The 21,455-nt window shown below is 55.8% G+C and overlaps 1 protein-coding gene across 1 annotated transcript in view; it reads left to right on the top strand.

Moving 5' to 3' along the window:
* Nucleotides 1-2,425: 2,425 nt before the first annotated feature.
* The window catches only part of GRM7 (glutamate metabotropic receptor 7), a 192,438-nt gene continuing 173,408 nt past the window's right edge, over nucleotides 2,426-21,455 (top strand). Inside the window, exon 1 of the mRNA XM_041425792.1 lies at nucleotides 2,426-2,961. Within this exon, the coding sequence (XP_041281726.1) occupies nucleotides 2,452-2,961 (510 nt within the window). The 5' untranslated portion in view covers nucleotides 2,426-2,451. The remainder of the gene's footprint in view (nucleotides 2,962-21,455) is intronic.

Genomic DNA, 21,455 nt, shown 5'->3' with positions numbered 1-21,455 from the left:
TACTTGGAAAAAGTGGGAGAGGGACTGGGCACTTCTATGGATACCAGAGTAGTGATTACTGTATCAATTTTTGTAATGTAATCAGAATAATCTTTGATGCTTCAGGGCTTAAACCAATAAAATCAGGAAGAGAATAAAGATATCTGCATACTGTAAAACCCTGTCCTTTTCTTCTGGTACATCTGCTGCTAATCCAAGGTGAGCCACAGGGCTGGGCTGGGCCCTGGGGCTGCCTGGATCAGCTGTGGCAGGCCCTGTGCTCCTCAGGGAACCTGGAGGGGAATCTGGACACTCATTCCTTAGGTAAACCAGGGTGTGAGGAGAGGAGGATGAAGTGGAGAGCAGATGGGTTTTCTGTGACTTTGATTGAGAGGTTTATGTGATTATATGTGAATAACTGCAGGTCTGCCCAAAGGGAAAAAAACAGTGCAAACCAGGAAACTTTCAAATTCGTGAGGTGGCTTCCAGCAAAACAATGGGATTTATTAGAAGTGATTTATCTCCACATCTTCCTGAACTGGAGCACTTGAGGAAAACTTGAGGCTCCAATTGCAAGAGTCGGAATCTTTAATAATAATAATAATAATAATAATAATAATAATAATAATAATAATATAAATCAGAGGCAAGGTTCTGACTGAGGAGTTTTAAGTGGGCAAGAGGTAAATCAGCACTAAAGAGCTCTCCCTGAGTGGAGATGGAAAAGGGGATGGAGATGGTGGTGACCAGGAGGAACTGGGAAGGAAATCCCACTGTGCAGGGCTGAAGCGATGTGAGGAGTTGGGATGTGTGTGCAGGGGATGGGGATGGGGGCTGCTTCAGCTCCACCCCGCTGGCAGAGACTGGGAAGGGGTGGGAGTCTGGCAGCACCATGGGAAATCCCTGAGGAACTGGGTGCTCCTTCAGGTGCCTTCCAACCCCACCCATTCTGGGGCTGGCAGTGTAGGAGTCACTCTTCTAAGATGTGTGGGTGATCTGAGGGAGGTGAGGCCCTGGCACAGGTGCCCAGAGCAGCTGGGGCTGCCCCTGGATCTCTGGAAGTGCCCGAGGCCAGGCTGGACAGGGCTGGGACAGTGGAAGGTGTCCCTGCCATGGCAGGGGTGGGATGAAACAATCATTAAGGTCCCTCCCAGTGCAAACCTGTGACTGGGCAGGTTCCTACACACGGGTTCTGCTGGTCCAGAGTGTGTTGGAGGCCAGGTGATGACAGCAGCTACACCTGGTCTGGTATTTATGAAGGAGGAATTAAAGGTTGTCTCCAAAAAATGTGCTTGGTCTGGTGGGAACATCTTAGAGAGCATTCTGCATTAGCTGGAATTGGAAATGTGCCAGGGCATGGATTTGCAGGTCAGGAAGGAATGGCAACAGGTGCTGTCCCTTTGGGTGTCAGAGCTCTGGAGTGAAGGGAACAAAACCAGCATGTTCCAGCATCCTCGAGATCTGGGTGTGCAGAAGAAAAATGGGTCTGGAGATCTTAAAATAGAACGAGCTCAGCTGCATTACTTCGGGTTTGGGAGTACGGGGTTACATCCAAACTCCTCCTCCTCCTCCTCACCGCTGCATTGGTACCCACCTCGGCGGGCGGAGGACCTCGTTCCCATGGCACAACCCGGAGGGATGCTTTGGATGCCCCGGGCTGGCCGGCTGCTCCCGCTGTCCCCGGCTGTCCCCGGCGGCACTGCCGGGCCCCGCGAGCGGGAGAGCCCGCGGCGCTCCGCTCCGCGCCGGGAGAGCCAGGCGGAGGCGGAGGATGCTGTGCCGCTGCTGCTCCGGCGGGGCTGAGCGAGCATCCCCCGCGCAGCGCCTTTGGCGGGCGCTCCCGAGCCGCGCTCCCGAGCCCGGCTCCGGCTGCGGGGGCAGGGAGCGGGAGCGGGAGCGGGGCCGCCGCGGTGCCCCCGCTTCCCCGGTCCGCAGCGCCGCGGCTCCGGCTACACCGGCAAGCCGCCAGCCCCGGCAGGGCGGGCAGGGGCCGGGCCCCGGCTCCGTGCCGTGCCCACGCTGTGCCCGTGCCCAGCTCCGTGCCCGGCTCCAGGCCGTGCCCGGCTCCGTGCCCGTGCCTGGCTCCAGGCCGTGCCCAGCTCCGTGCCCGTGCCCGGCTCCATGCCCGTGCCCAGCTCCATGCCATGCCCGGCTCATGCCCGTGCCCGGCTCATGCCCGTTCCCAGCCGCATGCCCGTGCCCGGCCCCACGCCGTGTCCAGTCCCATGCCCGTGCCCACCCCATGCCCATGCCCAGCCCCACGCCGTTCCCAGCCCCAGCCGTTTAAAGCGGCAGCGGCGCGGGGCGCTCCCCAGTGCCGGAGCCGGAGCGCGGCGGGCAGGGCAGGGCAGGGCAGGGCAGGGCGGGCGGCAGCGGCCGAACCCGCAGCCCTCCCCCGGCCATCCCGTCCCGGCCGGCCCGGCCCCCGGGGAGCGCGGGGCAGCGCCCGGGGGCGGCGGCGGCATCACCACCATGGGCCGGCCGGGCAGGGTGCTGCGGCTGCTGGCGCTGCTGGAGCTGCCCTGCTGCCTGCTGGAGCTGCTGCTCGGCGAGGCGGCCCGCGGGCAGGAGATGTACGCGCCCCACTCCATCCGCCTGGAGGGGGACATCACCCTGGGCGGCCTCTTCCCCGTGCACGCCAAGGGTCCCCCGGGCTCCCCCTGCGGGGACATCAAGAAGGAGAACGGCATCCACAGGCTGGAGGCGATGCTCTACGCCCTGGACCAGATCAACAGCGACCCGGACCTGCTGCCCAACGTCACGCTGGGCGCCCGCATCCTGGACACCTGCTCCCGGGACACCTACGCGCTGGAGCAGTCCCTCACCTTCGTCCAGGCGCTCATCCAGAAGGACACCTCCGACGTGAGGTGCACCAACGGCGAGCCGCCCGTCTTCGTCAAGCCGGAGAAAGTAGTTGGAGTGATCGGGGCATCGGGAAGTTCCGTGTCCATTATGGTGGCCAACATCCTCCGGCTGTTCCAGGTAGGGCCGTGCCGCGGGGCTCCGCCGCTCCCGGCTCCCCTTGTGCCTCTCCAGGTGCTCCATCCGCCTCCCTCTCCGGAGCAGCTGCTTCCCCTCCCCGCCGCCCTCTCCCTTCTCCACGGTGCGTGGCGCTTTCTGGATTTATCGCCCCATTTGCACGAAGCAATGATGCTTGAGGGAGAGGAGAGAGAAAAAAAAAAAAAAAAAAAAAAAAAAAAAAAGGAAGAGCAGAGGCGCTGGCTGCGCTGGGTTTGCGTTAGAGAGAGCCGTGGCTCGGCGGGGATGGATGCGGGCGCACGGCATCCCAGCGGGGCACGGCCGGCACCGCTCCGCGCACGGAATGCCGGCGGTGCGGACACGGCTGGCGGGGCCGCGGCCCGGGGGTCGCGGGGGGGTCGGGACAGGGCCGGGAGAGGGTCAGGAGGGGCTTTCTCCGGCTGAGCCGGGGCTGTGCGGGGCAGCCCCAGCACCCAGCGCTGCCCGGCTCGGGTCCCGGCTCCCTCCTCGGCCCGAGCGGGGGCAGCGGGGGCGGCTCAGCCCGGGAGTGCCGCCCCAGGCTCCGCGGCTCCGGGAGGAGCGAGGGATGAGCGGAGCCGGCGGATTAGAGCCGTGTGTGTGTGTGTGTGAGTGAGCGTGTGCGGGGGAGATGCGCTGCAGCGCTGCCCGTTCTCCCCCTCCTCGCCTCTCCCCCGTTCGCGCTGCGATCGCGCCCGTCTCGCCCCCGGCGCCGCGCCTCGGTGGGTGTCGGGCCACGGAGACTTGTCACCCCCTCATGCTCCTGCCCCAGGGCCGTGCGAGGCCGTCTGTCCGCCTCTGGCCAGGGCTGGATCCCCCGGGATGAGGGGGTGTCCCCCCGGGATGAGGGGGTGTCCCTCCGGGGGTTGGGATGACCCCGGGATGAGGGGGTGTCCCCCCGGGGGTTGGGATGACCCCGGGATGAGGGGGTGTCCCCCCGGGATGAGGGGGTGCCCCTCCGGGCCTGGGGTGTTCCCCCGGGGGCCGGGATGTCCCCCCGGGGCTGGGGTGTCCCCCCGGGGTGCCGCTGCAGCCGCCGGGCCCCGCAGCGAGCGCCGGGTGCTCCTCGGCAGCGCTCGCGGGTGCGGTGACAGCGACAGAAGCGCCACCAGATGCATCGTGAGCAGCGGAGTTCTTCGCTCCCTGTCCTACGCCTTCGCATGCGGAAGGTGGTGGAGGGATTTTTTTTTTTTTTTTTTTTTTTATTTTTGTGCAGCGGGCGGAGAGATCCCCCGCTTTTCCCAGCTGGAAACTTGGAGGCTCTCACGGCAAATCCTTGCTCGGTGCTGTCGCAGCCGCCGAGCCTCCCCATTGCCATCTGGCCGCCGGTGCCACCTCCGGCCGAGGCCAGCGGGGCGATGCCCGCTGCCCCTCGCCGTGCCCGGCCGGGCAGTGCCCTGCCCATTCCCTGGCACGCCAGCGAGCCGCTTCTTTGCCGTGCTCGCCTCTCCTCCCGGCCAATGAAGCGCACGGCTGCCGGATCCAGCGCTGTGCCCGTCTCCCCCTCTGTGCCCTCCCGTGCCCGGGCTGCGGACCCGGCCGCTGCCGTTCTCCCGAGCCCCGCAGCCGCAGAGCCGTGCTCGAGTTGTGCTCGAGGTCGGGCTCGGCAGCAGCCAGGAGGGTGGAGGGGGCAGCTCTTCCACTCCAGTTCCCATCCCACAGCCGGTCCGGGGCAGTCCCCGCCGAGATCCGGTTCAGAAGGGAAACTGAGGCACCAGGCGCCTTTAGGGTAATGCCACAATGCCTGCAAAGCCTCTGGTGATGCATTACGTGGTGGAGTTTGCAGAAAATAAGATATTTGGGCAGTTTCTCCGTGTAGAGATATTTATATAAACAAAATACTTTAATGTATTGTGACTAAGCATCTGTTCAAAGTTGCAATTTAACCAAATCATCCAGAAAGCAGGAACTGGCCCATACTGAGGGATTTTACTGAATATCTATTTTACAGCTTGGATGAGCCGCCTTGAAGCAGATCTTCTGTGCTGTAAAACTGTTCCCTGTTGTCCTCTCCTTCTTCAAAACACAATTTAGAACATGCTCAGCCAAAGAGAAATAGAAAATAACTATTTTAGGAGGAGAAGTGGACCTGTTCAACAGCTAAGTGTCATTGTGTGTGGGTGGATGAGAAGCTCCAAGTTAGTGGAAAGAAGAAAACCAAGTACCAATCACAAAAAATCTTGTTAACCTCAGAACTCTCTGAAATTCCTGAGTGTGGCAGCCAGCTTCTTTCTCAGGGGTCACTGTGGGTTTTGCTGCCTGGGGCAGTGGGTGAGGGGTGGGTGGATGGCTCTTGAACGCTTACCTGCATGCCCAGACTGGCTTTTCCCCCACATCTGGCAGGTAAAAGCTCTGTGGAGGCCCCTGCAAAGAAATCTTAATGGAGTTTCTGCTTCTCTGACAATATCTCGGAAGAGAAGTATTTCTGCTGTGCCTTAACGTAGGGAGCAAATGGGTGTAAATCTCTATATATAGATATACATAACCCATCCAGAGCACAGCAGGGCTTCCTCAGGCAGCTCCTGGCGCTTCAGGCGCTTCCTCCCCAGGAGGGGCCGGCTCCATGCAGGCTGTTCATCTTCCTCTCTGCATGGGAGGCTGTGTTATCTGTGCCTGCACTGCATCCTCAGCTGCAGCCAACAGGTGCAGCAGCAGGGAGAGCAGCGCCGGGCTCCTCGGGCTGCAGTTCGTCCCTGCAATTGCTGCTGCAAGCTTTGTGGGAGCTTTCCTGGGGTGAAAAATGATGGGGAGCTCCATGACTCTTGGGGGTTTGCTGTGTGAGCAGAGTCCCTCCCCTGCCTTTGTTTCCCTCCCCTCACTCATCCCTGAGCTGCTCCTTGGATAAAAGAGCCTGGGAACAGCTGGGGTGGGAGGGTTCCTCCAGGAGCCTGGGGTAGCTGTAACCCTGCCTCTCCCTTTGTCCAGCTGAAGGCTTGGTGCTGATGGAGCCAGGCTGAGACCTGGGGCTGCTCACTGCTCCTGGCTCCCACAGGCTGCGAGGGTGGGCACAGGAATTGCCAGTGGGGCAGGATGCCTCATCAGGCCCCTCCAGGAGCACTGCAGAATGAGCTGAGGAGGGCTGGGAGGGCCCTGTGAGGCAAGCTCAGGGTCTGAGGGAGGGGAGGCTGCACCCCTGGGTTCAGTCTGCCCCTGCCCAGGGCTCGGTGGGACCTGCTGGAGGTCCTTGGGTTAAAATGATGGCTGAGGAGTGCCAGCAGAGGCTGGGCAGAGCAGGGCAGAGCCCACCCTGGGCACGGTGTCTGAGTGCAGGGGAGCTCCCCCAGCTTGGCCGTGGCTTCCCCAGGAAGGGCTTGAGGCAGGAGGCGCCTCGGGCTGCGTTCTTTCTTTTCCATCTGTGTTCTTTACCTTCACCCATCCATCAGGAGTGCCCTGGCAGGCGTGGCAGTGCCCCAGCCCTCTGTGAGGGCATCCCTGGGGCTGTGTCTCACCCCAGGGCTGCCCAGGCAGGGGTTGGGCAGCAGGGCAGGTGTGCCCAGCCCAGGTGTGCTCCAGAGGGACCAGCCTGGGCTGCTGGAGTGTGCAGGTGGCCCTGCACCAACACCCAGGTGTGTCGAAGGCAGGGACTCCTTTCCAACACAGTTCTAGCAGTGCACGCCAGCAAACAGCAGCCCGGTCATAAATTAAATATCTCTCCTAAAAATAACACCCAAATAATTTGGGAAGCTGCTTCCAAATGCACAGGGGAGTTCAGGCAAGATGATTTTAGGCTGCTGGTTTTGCTTTGGAGAAAATGCTGTTCCTTTGCAGGGTTTTACCTTTCCTTACAAATGGAGCTCCATGCTAAAACCATGGCTTCATATTTTCTGGGAGTAGAACCATGCAACATGGGGAATATCAGCACCCTGACTTCTCTATTAATGCTGGAAAGCTTATTTTTGTGCTCCCTGCAGACTTCTCATGACAGGCTTTAATAATGAACAAGTGACTGTTCGGGTTTGTGTCCTCGGATGCAATTTGAAAGAGTCAATCAAGAATAATTTCGTTCTTGTCTAAATCCCTGGGGGATGTGATCAGGGGTGGCTCTGGTGGCCCAGAGGGGGCTGTGCCTCAGCCCCTCCAGGGAACTTTGCAGCAAAGGGGGCTCAGGCAGTGCAGGGAGATTGGGAGTGCAAATTGGAACATCCCTGATCTCCCTGGGGGTGTTGGCTGCCTTTCCTTCCTGCCGAAGGAGGAAGATGACAGTTGCAGTCCTGCCTTCTGCTCCAGACACAGTAATCACAAAAATGAGATTATTTGGAAAGGAAGGGAGCTTAAAAGTGCAGCTCTGAGTTGGATGCTGCTCTTTTCTTGAAAAATGCACAAGGTTTTGCCAGGCTCTCTGGGGGAGGCTGTCGGGCTGGGATTGCTGGGGATGGGATTGGGATGGGGATGGGATGGGATGGGGCTGGGGTTCAGCTGCTGCAGGGAGTGAGGGGAGCTCTGGAGCCTAGTGCTCCTCGGGCACAGGGAGGAAGGGCAGGGCAGTGTGAGAATGTACAGAGCCATGGTTCCATCAGATCCCTTGGAAGTGTCTGCTTTCTGACGGGTTCCACACTGCCCATCTGATCAGTTTCTAGGAGCTCCTTGTAATTCCCAGGAAAATGTCTGCAGACTGGTTGTTCCTCCCTCACTCAGTTCAAGTTTCTTGCAGGAATGTGGGCTTTGGGCCCATTCCATGGGATGTAATTTCCATTCCCAATCCATTTTTTGAGCCCCTCCTGCTGACCTTGAGATGCTGGGGAGGTTTAATTGCTGGGATGTACGTGGGCTCTCACTGGGGCTTGGGAAGAAAACTCCCACATTTCAGCAGTGTTCTTCTCTGGATGCTCATTTATTGTGAATTCCTGCCCTGATTGTTGCGTTTTCCTCTCCTCACTTCCAACAGGACAATACTTTTTAGGCAATGGAGTAATGGTTCATTTTAGAGAAGATATTTCAGGAAACTCCACATTTTTCAGTTTCTCACATAAAGAATGCAACAAAAAGCTGAAAATAGGAAACAGCAACCTTTAATTCTTTGCCTCCTCTCAAAAAAAGGGGGTTTTGTGTTCTTTAATGAGCTTTCATTTCAGCAGCCTCTAAGTATGTGTCCTTGTTGGTAGTGAGGCCCTGATGTGTGTCAGCACCCTGAGCCATGCAGGGCTGCTCCAGAGATGTGGAATCTGATTTTTCCTGTGTAAATAAAAGGCAGGAAAATCCTCACTTCAGGAATTCCACATGGGGAGCCACTAATGAGAGGTTGGAGGTGCTGTGAAGGTATTTTTCTGGAACTGTGTTTTGGAGGTAAAATTCATTTTCTCGACAAGGCAGAATTCAATTTGAGCAATAATCTTGGCTCTTAATCTGTTTTCAAGTGTCTCTCTTGAGGCAGAAGGGACTGCTAAGGGTCATTTGGAAGGAGAATGGCTCTGCCAGGAGAAGGATGCTCATCCATGGAGAGGGACAGGGAGGGACGATGGGCAGAGGGTTTGGGCACAACTGGGACTGGCCCAGGGGTGCAGGAACAGGGAGAGATTTCCAGCACATTCACTTGTGCAATTCCCCATTTACTCTTTGAAACAAAATAAGGTGACCTCTCTGGAATGACAAATGGAGGGATCATTTCAAGGCATTAATTTTTATATAAGAATTATTGATCTGCTTCGGAATCTCATAACAGTAATACTACAAAACTACATGTACTCTGTTCCATATTTTATTCTATTAAATGAGTTTTGCTTGGAGGCATTGAAACCATCCAGCACAATACTCTGCTTCATAAGATCAGATGTTGTTATTTCTATTTATAGTTGTATTCAAATTACTCTCAATGAGTGACAATGCTGACTGTCCCAGATGCTGGACTGTGATGAATTTTATCATAATGCTGGGAGATCCGAAGCACGTAATGAAGGCTGTGTGGAGAGCATGGAATCCAGAGCAGCCAGGGCATTGGTGTGGTGAAGGTACCCAGTACAGAGAGAGCTGAAGCAGAACAAGGATTTCCAGAGCTTTGCTCCTTGCTGATGATTCACGAGCTGCCCCAAGCTGAGGGCAGGGCAGTTGTTCTGAGCCATCACCACTCCCATGGCAATGAAGCCTGGCCTCACCAGGGAGGGGGGGTGGCCCTGTCCCCCCCGAGCCACAGCTCCCTCCTGGCAGTCCCCTCGTGCTGCCCTGGCCCCTCAGAGCCTGCAGAGCTCTCCCCAGGAGCAGAGACTGACAGCTCTGGGTGGCAGGGGGGCTGGAGCTCCTGGTGTCCCCGTGTCCCCAGGGCCACCGCGGGCTGTGTGCGCCCTGTTCCTTCAGGGGATGCAGGGTGGGAGCAGTGGGTGCTCAGGGGATGCAGGGTGGGTGCAGTGGGTGCTCAGGGGATGCAGGATGGGTGCAGTGGGTGCTCAGGGGATGCAGGGTGGGAGCAGTGGGTGCTCAGGGGATGCAGGGTGGGAGCAGTGGGTGCTCAGGGCTGTCCCCCTCCATGGGCTGTGTGTGCCCTGTTCTTTGGCAGCTCAGGGGATGCAGGGTGGGTGCAGTGGGTGCTCAGGGGATGCAGAGTGGGAGCAATGGGTGCTCAGGGGATGCAGGGTGGGTGCAGTGGGTGCTCAGGGGATGCAGGGTGGGAGCAGTGGGTGCTCAGGGCTGTCCCCCTCCATGGGCTGTGTTTTGGAGCAAAGCCTTTTGCAGCAGAGCCGGTGTCAGGTGCAGGATGGGGCACCCCGGGCACACCTGAGCTTCCCACAGGGATCCCACCCCTTCTGGGGGCACAAAGTGCCCCCGGGTGACAGAGGGCAGCCCCAGGGCCCTGTGGCTGAGGCTGTGGTGCTGAGGACACTTTTGCTGTGTCATTTGGGACCTGGAGAGCATTGGAATGCTGTGTGAATGCTGGCCGTTCTCTTATCCCTCAGCTGTCGGGTGATGCTGGCCCGTGCCTCCCTTCCCAGCCCTTCTAAATGATCTTGGCAAATGTTCCCAAAGCCCTGGGACGTGCTCCTGGCTGGAGAGCACCTCTGGGCCTTGGGATCAGCGAGGCACTTGGGCTGCCTGGCCCCTGACTGCCACTGGGAAGAGGAGGCAGCCTGAGACCTCCCCTTCCCGATGCCCTGCGCTGCCTGAGGTGCTGCAGGTCCAGTGTTTGCACATTCAGGGCACATCCAACAGCTCTATTTTGGTCTGGCTTTTTGGGAAAAGGACGGGCTGAGCTGTGGGGGTGGAGGGCAGCGTTTGGAGCAGTCACAGGTCACAAGGTTTCATCCTGATGATGGTTCTGGTTAATGCCTCTGAGCATGGCTGTGTATGTGGGAGTTTATATATGTGTATATATATATAGATGTACAAAACTATTATTGTTGTACATACTTACACTGTAAATGTGAGCTGTTTTTTTAAGGTCTTGCTCAGGGCTTGGGCTGGGAAGGAGAGAGCTGTGATGGGTGAGCAGAGGATGGAGCAGCTCTGGGTGAGCCCTGGCACCTGCCTGCTTGGCTTTTTGATCCTGCCTGTCTGCCATAAAGATGATGTTAGGGCCCAGAACAATCAATCATGGGTGACAAATAAAGAAAAGATGTGCTTTAGGAATCCTGAGCCACCTCAGAGGCCTCAGCAGCACCAGCAACAGGCTGTGTTTGGGCTTGGCTGCTCCTGTGTGGGGAGAGCGAAGGGAGGAGAGGCTGAAGGGAGCCAGGGAAGAACGTGGGGAGGTTGGTGCTGGCTGTGCAGGGTGAGGGTGGGAGGAGGATGCTCTGCAGGGACAGCAGAGCCCCTGCAGCCACGGCCAGAGGGGTGCCAGCAGGGCCAGAGGTGCCAGCAGTCGCAGGGAGGGCACAGCCCAGGCAGCTGGCACGCTGCCTTGGCCCAGGGCAGTGCCCTGCTGGGGCTGCTGTGCCACTGCCAGCTCACAAACCGGGAATCTGGAGCTGTCTGGGGGTGATCCTGGAGTGCCCTGCTGGGGGTGATCCTGGAGCTGTCTGGGGGTGATCCTGGCCCTGCTGGGTGTGATCCTGGAGCTGTCTGGGGGTGATCCTGGAGCTGTCTGGGGGTGATCCTGGAGCTGTCTGGGGGTGATCCTGGAGTGCCCTGCTGGGGGTGATCCTGGAGCTGTCTGGGGGTGATCCTGGAGCTGTCTGGGGGTGATCCTGGAGTGCCCTGCTGGGGGTGATCCTGGAGTGCCCTGCTGGGGGTGATCCTGGCCCTGCTGGGGGTGATCCTGGCCCTGCTGGGTGTGATCCTGGAGTGCCCTGCTGGCAGCTCTCCCTCAGATCCTTCTCTCACCCTCTTGGAGCTGTTGCAGCTCCTCAGCCGTGGTGAAACAGCTGCTGGCACAGCCCAAGGCTGGAGCTGGAGCTGTCCTGAGCTCAGCTCCCCTGGGCTGGCTGACACAAAGCTGCTCTCAGCTCCTCTCTGAGCTGTCCTGTTCCCGAGAGATGCAGCCCGAGCCCAGCACTGCTGCACACTGGGTGTGCTGGGGAGCCCAGGGCTGCTGCCTTCCCTTGGACAGTTCCAGGCATCCTTAGCCCTGGTACCATCCCCTGGGCCTCCTGGGCACTCCAGGGGCAGCCCCAGCTGCTCTGGGCTCCTGTGCCAGGGCTGCCCACCCTGCCAGGGAGCAATTCCTTCCCGTTGGGTGGCACCTGTGGAGCCAGGCTGGTCCTAGCAGATGCCTGAGCTCTCCTGCAAACTTTTCTGAGGAATGTTCTACAGCCTTCAAGAAACACTGGCTATTTTTCCTCTTAATGCTCAGCTTTTATCCTCTTTGCTGGAAGTTTTCCTGGTTTGTTCTGGCTCTGCTTTCACAGCAGGCTTTGAGGCTGAGTGCAACACGGAATGCAGGAGGGATGTTCCTGCAGCAGGGCTCGTGCTCTGCCTTTGAGACTCAAAGACAGAAAAGCAGAGGTTTGGAGATTAATGGACTGTGGTGGGACTTGTGGAACTCCAGCTCTGCCTGAGCCAGGCTCAGGGTGTCAGCCCACACTCCCAGAGCTCTGGGGACCAGAGGTTATTTTGCATTCTGTCTCATCCCCGTGGTGCATTACCAGTCCGGGCTACCTGTGTTCAAAACCAATCCAACACAAATCCCACAAGGAGTTTGCTTCCACAATAGCCTTTCTTTAAAGAACCAAAGATTTTCCAATTTAAGAAAATATTAAAATCCCAGTTCTCCTTGCTCAGTGTCTTTGATGACAAGGACAGAGAGATCTGTGTCCCTACGTTGTATCAGGTGAGAATGCCCAGGTTTGGTTCTTTGCAAGTTTGTTTTCCCTCCTGCCATTTTAGGATTTGTGTACAGCAAAGCAAGCCCACATGCCACTAATCCCCTAATAAATGTCTTATTTCATAAATATTTCCATATTGGTAATTATGGATGCAGCAGAATGCAGATTTGTTCCGTGTCATTAAGCTCAGCCTCGCGGTGCCACGTGGCATTTCTGCACCCAGAGCAGACGGAGTGCCAGGCTCTGGGCAGCCCTGGGGCACAGGAGCTCTGTCCCTCTGGCAAGGGGGAGTGGCACAGCAGGAATTCTGCCTCTGCAAAGGCAGGGTTTGAGCCTCAGGAGTGCAGCAGGGTCTGTCTGCAGCCACAGCCACCCCTGGTGGGACATCTCAGATCAGCTGCGGGGGGGTGCAGCTCTGGGGGGCTCTGGGACCCCTCTGTGCAGCCCCCTGTTTGTGTGGCTGTCAGCATCACACCAATCTACTTCCAAAAGAAATCTATAAATTATAAATTTATATCTATAAGTTACAATTTATGTATGTATAGTTATATATATGTAGAAGTTATAATTTAGAAAATGGTAAATACGTGTTGTGGTCCATCAGAGCTTTGAAATACAGATTTATTTTTGGCTGTCTCAAGAGAAACAGATGAGTCAATGTTAGAAGTCAACATTTCATGGCCAGAGTATATCTATAAGTTACAATTTATATATGTATAGTTATATATATGTAGAAGTTATAATTTAGAAAATGGTAAATACGTGTTGTGGTCCATCAGAGCTTTGAAATACAGATTTATTTTTGGCTGTCTCAAGAGAAACACAGATGAGTCAATGTTAGAAGTCAACGTTTCATGGCCAGAGAAAGCTTGGCCTGACTGACTGCAGGTGTCAGAGCAGAGCCCTTGTCCCCATGGATGTCCTGGAGTCCTGGGACAGCATTTCTGGTTTGGAAACACCTCTGGCTACCCACAGTAAGAAATAATACTATCCAGGTCAATCTGATGGGGGGCTGGAACTGAACACTGGGATTTAATGGCAGCTCCCAAGAGCACAGACAGCATCTCCCCAGCAGAGACAGCACTGAGTGCCTGGAGTTGTTTCCCATGTGGATCCCATCAAAACCGAGTCCTAATGGATAGGATCAAGGCCAAATTCCATTTAATAAGAAATGGGAGGAATAACTACAAAAATAAAGACAAAGTGTCAGCTCAAATTTGGCAGGAAGTTGTTATTTTTGCAGGAATAAAATTCAGCACTAATAGAGATGGTTTAGTGATTTTTAAAGCAGGTAATTTTGTGGCAGGGCTTGAATGCACAGAAATTATATTGACAATAAAAATTAATTAAACGACTTTTTGTGGGTTTGTAGTTTTTCCATCTGACAGCAGTACAGAAAACCTCCAAGTAACTGGATGATCCTTAAGGTCCCTTCCATCCCAACCCCTTCCACGGATGATGCTGCAAAGGAAATGATCTTTTTGAGATGTGACTACTGTGGCTACAGGGGAGGATTTCCAAAGGAGGAAAAGATGTTTTGATTCCCCAGCAAACCTTGGACAACTGGAATGGACAACTGGAAGGGACTGCCCAGTTTGCAGTGCCCATCCCTGCAGGTGTCACCTGGAGGTGGCACTCAGAGCCCTGGGCTGGGGACAAGGTGGGCACGGGGCACAGCTGGCACTGCCTGGATTTTTTCCCTCAGGATTTTCTGCACTGGAGCTCCTTGCCTGTTTCATCTCCTGCAGCACAACGTTGGTGTCCCAGGTGAAGGGATTTTGGCCTTCACAGGATTTTGGAAGCTGACACAAAAAGATGAATTTTCCATCTGCCTGCAGTGCCCGGGGTGGCTGCAGCCCCGAGGGAGTGACAGCTCGTTTGCTCTTCTTTGGCTAAACTGGAAACGTGGAAATGAGCAGTGGCCTGGGTTTTTCCAGCCCCATGGAGATCCCAGGGCAGCTGCACAAGTCCTTCTAGAGCACACCAGGATCCCCAACGCCTCAGTGGGAAACAGGAGCACAGCAGAGGTAATGGAGTCCCTGGAAAAGCCACTTTCCTTCTTCAGGAATATTTCAGTCCTGTGGTAAACTGCCAAGAGCATTAAATCCATGAAGAAATGAAATAAATCCCAAATACAATTTCTCCCACCTGTGAAAAATGTATTTTGCTGGGGAATCGAATTGTTGTTAAAAAATGCCTCCCACCCCTGTGCTTATTTTCCCAGGAAGAATCTCCTTGCATTTCAGAAGAGAATAAAATAACTCTGAGCACAAAAGCACTGAGGAATGGGGCTGAGAACTCGTCTGTAAAATGTCCTGCTCGAGCCCAGCCAAGCCTGTGCTGCTCCACCTGGCAGGGAAACGCTGGTGGTGCCTCCTCAGCTGTGCTCCCCTGGCTCTGCTCTGACAAACGTGGGCATGGAAACAGCCTGGGGGCTTCTGGGTGTGCTCCTCTGGGGCCAGGGGCTGACCTGGCTCTGGGCTCAAGTACAGAACAGGAGTGCCCATGAGGCTCTGGGTGTGCTCAGGGGCTCGCCTGGCTCTGGGCTCAAGTACAGAACAGGAGTGCCCATGAGGCTCTGGGTGTGCTCAGGGGCTCGCCTGGCTCTGGGCTCAAGTACAGAACAGGAGTGCCCATGAGGCTCTGGGTGTGCTCAGGGGCTCGCCTGGCTCTGGGCTCAAGTACAGAACAGGAGTGCCCATGAGGCTCTGGGTGTGCTCAGGGGCTCGCCTGGCTCTGGGCTCAAGTACAGAACAGAAAAGTGCCCCTGAGGTTCTGGGTGTGCTCAGGGGCTCACCTGGCTCTGGGCTCCTGCACAGAACAGGAGTGCCCATGAGGTTCTGGGTGTGCTCCAGGGCTGACCTGGCTCTGGGCTCAAGTACAGAACAGAAAAGTGCCCCTGAGGTTCTGGGTGTGCTCCGGGGCTCACCTGGCTCTGGGCTCCTGCACAGAACAGGAGTGCCCATGAGGTTCTGGGTGTGCTCAGGGGCTCACCTGGCTCTGGGCTCAAGTACAGAACAGGAGTGCCCATGAGGTTCTGGGTGTCCTCAGGGGCTCACCTGGCTCTGGGCTCAAGTACAGAACAGGAGTGCCCATGAGGTTCTGGGTGTGCTCCTCTGGGGCCAGGAGCTGAGCCTGGCTCTGGGCTCTGCCCAGCACCATGTGCAGAACAGGAGTGGGGCTGTTCCTTGGAATCATGGAATCAGGAAGGTTGGAAAGACCTGCAGGGTGAAGTGCAGCCTTTGGAGTGGATCTGGGGCTGCTCTGACCCCCAACACAGCAAGGATGGACTGCAGGAGGAGCTGAGAGGTTGCACCCCTCGGGAAGCAGTGGTGGCAGTGCGTTCACATCCCAGCAGCTGCTCGGGGCAGAGTGCTGCTTTGTGGCACTGTGCAGCAGTGATGGGACAAGCCTCAGGCCATGCTTTATTGGTAAACATTGCTGTGCTTTGCCTTTGCTGCTTGCTGTCAGTGAATTTTTTAGCAATGAACGTGTGTGCTGTGTGTGCTTTCCCTCTTCCCAGAGCAGCTGTGGCTGCCCCTGGATCCCTGGCAGTGCCCAAGGCCAGGCTGGACACTGGGGCTGGAGCACCTGGGACAGTGGGAGGTGTCCCTGCCATGGCAGGGGTGGCACTGGGTGGACTCCAAGGTCCCTCCCAACCCAAGCCAGCCCATTCCAGGCTGCCGTGTCCCAGTGGCTGCCCTGCAGGGAGCCTGGCAGGGAAGTGTCCAAGTGCTGGGTGAATTCCCTGGCATGCTGAGCACAGGGAAGAGCCACATTCGGGGAAGTGACAGCCTGTCACTGCACTGAACAAAACACTCTCAGGAGCTGCAGCAATTTTAAAAATAGAAAGCAGGGAGCAAATGGCCTGGCAGGGAGAGGCAGCACTGGGAGAGGTGGAATTGGCCCTAATGGGCTCAGGCTGTGCTGGGGATGGAGGGCTGAGAGCTGCAGGGGAGAGTGCAGAGACTGCTCCCCTATGGCCCCTTTAGCAAAGCTATTTTTATTCCTGATTTGGACAGAGAACTTCCCCAGACTTGTTTGGGTGCAGGAGAGGCTGCTGGTGCTGGGCTGGGTGCTGCTTCTGCTGGGGGTGGTGGGGAACAAGGCAAAGCCAGGGCTGCTCTGGGACCTGCTTCATATTGCAAAATCTAGGAAATCTGTCAGGCCTGGATGAGGCAATGCCTGATTTCAAAAAGCAGTGCATGACCTGACTCCTGCCTGCAGCAGGTGGGTGCTTGGTGTAAGCCCAGGGAAGCAGAGATGTGATTTTTTTTTAGCTGATTTTTATCCCACTCTGGTCCCATGAGCTTCTCAAATGAGCCCCAGGGACCCTGCTGGTGCCCAGGGACAGCCCAGGGACCCCCAGTGCCCAGGGATGTGTGGCAGATCCACAGCAGCAGGGTCTGCTGTGCCTGTGCTCAGCTGTGGGGGAGCTCCTGCAGCCTCAGACTTGGCAGGTTCACAGGCAGAACAGCAAAACAAGGGTGAAATTTAATTTTTTTTTTTTTTTTTTTTTTACTTTGCAGGTTATTTTTTCCCCTTCATCTTTCTCCCAGTGCTCATATAAATCAAGCAAAATGTGGTACAACTGGAATCTGTTTTCCTTAACAGTTGGCAAAGTGGTGTCTGTGCTATTGAACCTGAATCCTTTGGCAGATGCCAAACCCACAAAGCCCTTCCCGTTTTATTTTAAAGCCATGCTGCTCATCCTCATTTCAGGCGTCACAGATATAACAGATATATTTGGAAGACATTGTTTGGGGGTTTTTGATCTATAAAATACAGCCTGTCATAGAAATGGATGTGTAACTCAGCAGAACTTGTGTGTGATCTATAAATCCTTCACAGTGAGGACTGTGCTAAGGATTTGTCCTGGGAAAGATGACCAGGAAGGGTCTGACCTCAACCAGGGCTTCTCCCTGCCCATCTGACAGTAAAAATACACAAATTCCTGCAGTGACAGTGCATAAAGAGCTGGTTTTGCCTGGAGTGGATGTGTCAGCACAATGGCAGGGCCCTTACCTTGGGGTTTGGCTCGTGTTCTTTCAGGGACAGACACAAACCCTGCCTGGAAATAACCAGCCCCACATTCCTCCCACAGTTTGGGAAGGGAAATTCTGTTGGGCTTCTGCTGCTGAGGTGTCTCCTGAGGCAGAGGGGAATGCTGTGCCCTTGTCCCAGGGGTTGATCCTGGCTGCCATTGCTGGGTTCCAGTCCCAGCCCTGGCTGGGGAGCCCCAGTGTCCCGGATTTTGGCAGGCAGGTGCTGCTGGCTTTGCTCAGGTGCACGTTGCCATCGAGGGAGCGGGAGCTGGGAATGCTGGAGGTGAAATCTGCTTTGTGCCCTGGCAGAACAGAATCTGTGCTGGGGCTGGCCTGGGCAGGACCCGAAGGAGGCTGAGCAGAGCTGTGAGAGTCCCGCAGCTGCCCGAGGATCAGAGCTTTTCCTGCAGCACAGGAAGGTCTCTAATGTCTGTGACAGGGGTGATGCCCTGGCAGCAGGAGAGCCCTGCTCTGCAGCTCAAAGCCTTGTGCTGGAGCCTCTCAGGCCCACTCACTGCAGGCAGCTTGAGCTGCTGAGCAAAACCCAGCCCGGGGATTTCGGGCGTCGCTGGGAGGGACCCCAGGGCAGACAAATCCATCCTGGTGTCATTGGTTTGTCCTTCTGTTAGAATGGATTTGTCAGGTTAATGAGCTGGCTTTTCCCCCCACTTTGCACTTTATCATTCTGTCTCTCCAAATGGGATTTTAAATTCACACCTTGCTGACAGGAACATGGTTCTGGGGCTTAGAGATCACAGCCTGGCTGGTGACTGTGACCAGCAGCAACTCTGAGGTCCTGTGAGACAGCAGCCAAAAGCCACAAATGGAGAGAGGAGTGGCACCATGTGCTTGATTCAAGATGTGATCACACTCTTTGGACTTCATGAACTGGCATTTTTTTTTGTGGAAAAGTCCCCTATCCTAACAGAAAAAATACTTAAAAATACACATTTCTTAAAACCTCGCAGACACAGACCTGCCTCAAACCCCAAAACACAAACCCACGGTTGAACAGTTCTTTTAATGAGAGTGGAGGTTCTCATGGTAACTCCTGGCTACAGGAGCTGGGATATTAAAAGTCACACAGATACAATGGCTACAGCAGTACAGTGTGCTCTGAGATGCTCAGGACATTTCCCATGCTTTTCTGCAGTCCAGGAAGGAACCTAAGCTTGTGACCTGTATATTTTATAGGCAATTTTAAATTTTTCATTCATTTTGGTGCTTTGAGAAGTGAAGGGAGACACATTAAAAGTAAAGAGCTCTCCTGCTCTCTATGTAAAAATACTCATGGATACAAAAAGCTGCTGAATAAAACCTTAAGTAGCAAAAAGTGATCCTGGTGTGCTGTGTGGAGTGTGGAAGGATAATTGCCTGTGCTGGGGACCATCCCTGAGCTCAGCTGGGACTGTGCACCCATCCTGTGGGGGCTGGCACTTCCCAAGCCTCTCCTGGGTTATTCCCTAGCCCAGGGCCTTGGCTGGTCACTCTGGCATCCCAGGGGCTGTTGCTCTCCCCAGAGCCTCCCATCGTGTCCGTGCATGGATTCCTCATGGATAGCACACCGAGGTTCTGCTGAGAGCACCTGGGGCTGGGGCTGGGGCTGGGCAGGAGCAGTCCCATGAGCTGTGCTGCTTCCTTGGGTGTCCCTTTCCTGCTCTGGTGAGTTCTGGGGCTGGACAGGAGCAGGAGCAGCCCCATGAGCTGTGCTGCTGTCCTTGTGTGTCCCTGTCCTGCTCTGGGTGAGCTCTGGGGCTGGGCAGGAGCAGGAGCAGCCCCATGAGGTGTGCTGCTGTCCTTGGGTGTCCCTTTCCTGCTCTGGGTGAGCTCTGGGGCTGGGCAGGAGCAGCCCCATGAGCTGTGCTGCTGTCCTTGTGTGTCCCTTTCCTGCTCTGGTGAGCTCTGGGGCTGGGCAGGAGCAGGAGCAGCCCCATGAGCTGTGCTGCTGTCCTTGGGTGTCCCTGTCCTGCTCTGGTGAGCTCTGGGGCTGGGCAGGAGCAGCCCCATGAGCTGTGCTGCTGTCCTTGGGTGTCCCTTTCCTTCTCTGGGTGAGCTCTGGGGCTGGATAGGAGCAGGAGCAGCCCCATGAGCTGTGCTGCTGTCCTTGGGTGTCCCTGTCCTGCTCTGGTGAGCTCTGGGGCTGGGCAGGAGCAGCCCCATGAGCTGTGCTGCTGTCCTTGTGTGTCCCTGTCCTTCTCTGGGTGAGCTCTGGGGCTGCGGGGACATCGGGGACAGGGGGCTGGGGACTCGTGGGAAAGGCTCAGGGGTGCAGCAGAGCCAGCTCTGGAGAGGGATCTGCACCCCAGAAGAGCCCAGGTGGCACTGCATGTCTCCTGGGGTGACATCCAAGCTGAGCCCAGCCTGGGAGCCCTTCCTACTTCTCCCACGTTAATGACTCTAATTGCCCTAATGAGACACTGCAGTTGTCTCCTCTCTCCCACCCATGATTTTTTCTTTAGCTTTTCTCAAAGTTGATTCTTTTTTCCCCCATGTGCTGTTCTCACGAGTGGATCTGTACATTAACAACTGGGACACGACAGTTCTTCTGTATCTTTTTTAAAATGTTCCCTGGGGAATTATGCTTCAACCAGGGAAATTGTATGTTTCATTATCAAAAAGGTTTCAGGCTTTATCAGAGTCTTTTTGTAATAGTTGTCATGGAGGTTTTTATTATTATTGTTAAATTGAATAATGGGGAGGAACCTGTTCTTAAGCCTTTGCACAAGAACTAAAATTTAAATCCAGATAAATCTGCTCTGTTTGTAAAAGTGACTTTTTAAGGTTAACTGCATTTAGTTCCAATCACTGGAAGTGCAGCTTTGTTACTTTATCTGAATTAGATAGCGAGGGGTTTTGCAGCTGTAATAAGGGAAGATTGAACTTGACTTTTAAATGCAGATGGAATGTCTGGGAGTTATTTTTCAGGGCCTGATTTCTTGGTAACCACAAGAAACCCTCCACGAGGCCTCACAGCACTGCTCCAGGAGCCCAGTGGGGCTGGAGCCTTTTGGAGGTGACAGGGAAAGAGACCTCGGAACCATGGAATGGCTTGGGAGGGACCTCAGAGCCCACCCAGTGCCACCCTGCCATGGCAGAGACACCTCCCACTGTCCCATCCCCAGTGCCCAAGCTGGCCTTGGCACTGCCAGGGATCCAGGGGCAGCCCCAGCTGCTCTGGGCTGCTTCCAGCAGGGCTGGAGGTGATTTTGTTCCTGGTAAGCACCAAATGCTCCCATTTGGGTGGGACTGAGGTGCTCCCAGCAGGGCCAGCCAGGCTGGGGACAGCCCTGTCCTGGTGCCAGCCCTGGTGCCAGCCCTGCCCTGGTGCCAGCCCTGCCCTTGTTCCTGCCCTGGGGACAGCCCTGTCCTGGTGCCAGCCCTGGTGCCAGCCCTGCCCTGGGGACAGCCCTGCCCTTGTTCCTGCCCTGGGGACAGCCCTGTCCTGGGGACAGTGTCCTGGTTGTTATTCTGCATTGAGAGACACCTCCCACTGTCCCATCCCCAGTGCCCAAGCTGGCCTTGGCACTGCCAGGGATCCAGGGGCAGCCCCAGCTGCTCTGGGCTGCTTCCAGCAGGGCTGGAGGTGATTTTGTTCCTGGTAAGCACCAAATGCTCCCATTTGGGTGGGACTGAGGTGCTCCCAGCAGGGCCAGCCAGGCTGGGGACAGCCCTGTCCTGGTGCCAGCCCTGGTGCCAGCCCTGCCCTGGGGACAGCCCTGCCCTGGGGACCGGGTCCTGGTTGTTATTCTGCATTAAACCAGCACTACCCAGAGCCATCAAAGATCCCTGGGATCCAACAGCTCCCGGCTTTTGGGGCTGGGATGAAACCTGAATGAGCAATGAGGAGAGGAAAAACTTGGCTGTGAGCGAGCTCCTGCAGCTGGGAGTCACCGCAGCAAGGAGTGGAACCTCTTTGAAATGTGGGTCAGATCCAGCAAAGGCGTCCCAAACAGTTTTGTCTGAAGGGGAAGAAAAAAAAAAAAAAAAAAAGGAGAGGAGTAGTTGGAAAATGTCAATAAAATAATAATTCATCTCAGCATATTCAGGCTGTCAGACTTCAGGGAGCTCCCAGTTCAGAGAAAGCATGAAATGCAAATACTTTATGTAATGTTGACTGTGACCATCGGCCTCATTATGCCTCTGAAATTCATCATTTTTGCTTTTGGATGCTGAAGTTTGTTGACAATCAGGAGGAAGAAGAGTCCCTCTGGATTGTTGTGGTGTGGTGCTGTGGGAACTTTCTCTC

This window comes from Onychostruthus taczanowskii, unplaced genomic scaffold (assembly GCF_017590055.1).
Source record: "Onychostruthus taczanowskii isolate IOZ18803 unplaced genomic scaffold, ASM1759005v1 scaffold9, whole genome shotgun sequence".
In the NCBI taxonomy this organism is placed as follows: Eukaryota; Metazoa; Chordata; class Aves; order Passeriformes; family Passeridae; genus Onychostruthus; species Onychostruthus taczanowskii.
The sequence above is the reverse complement of the archived record's forward strand: the minus strand, read 5'-3'. Positions and strand labels throughout refer to the sequence as shown.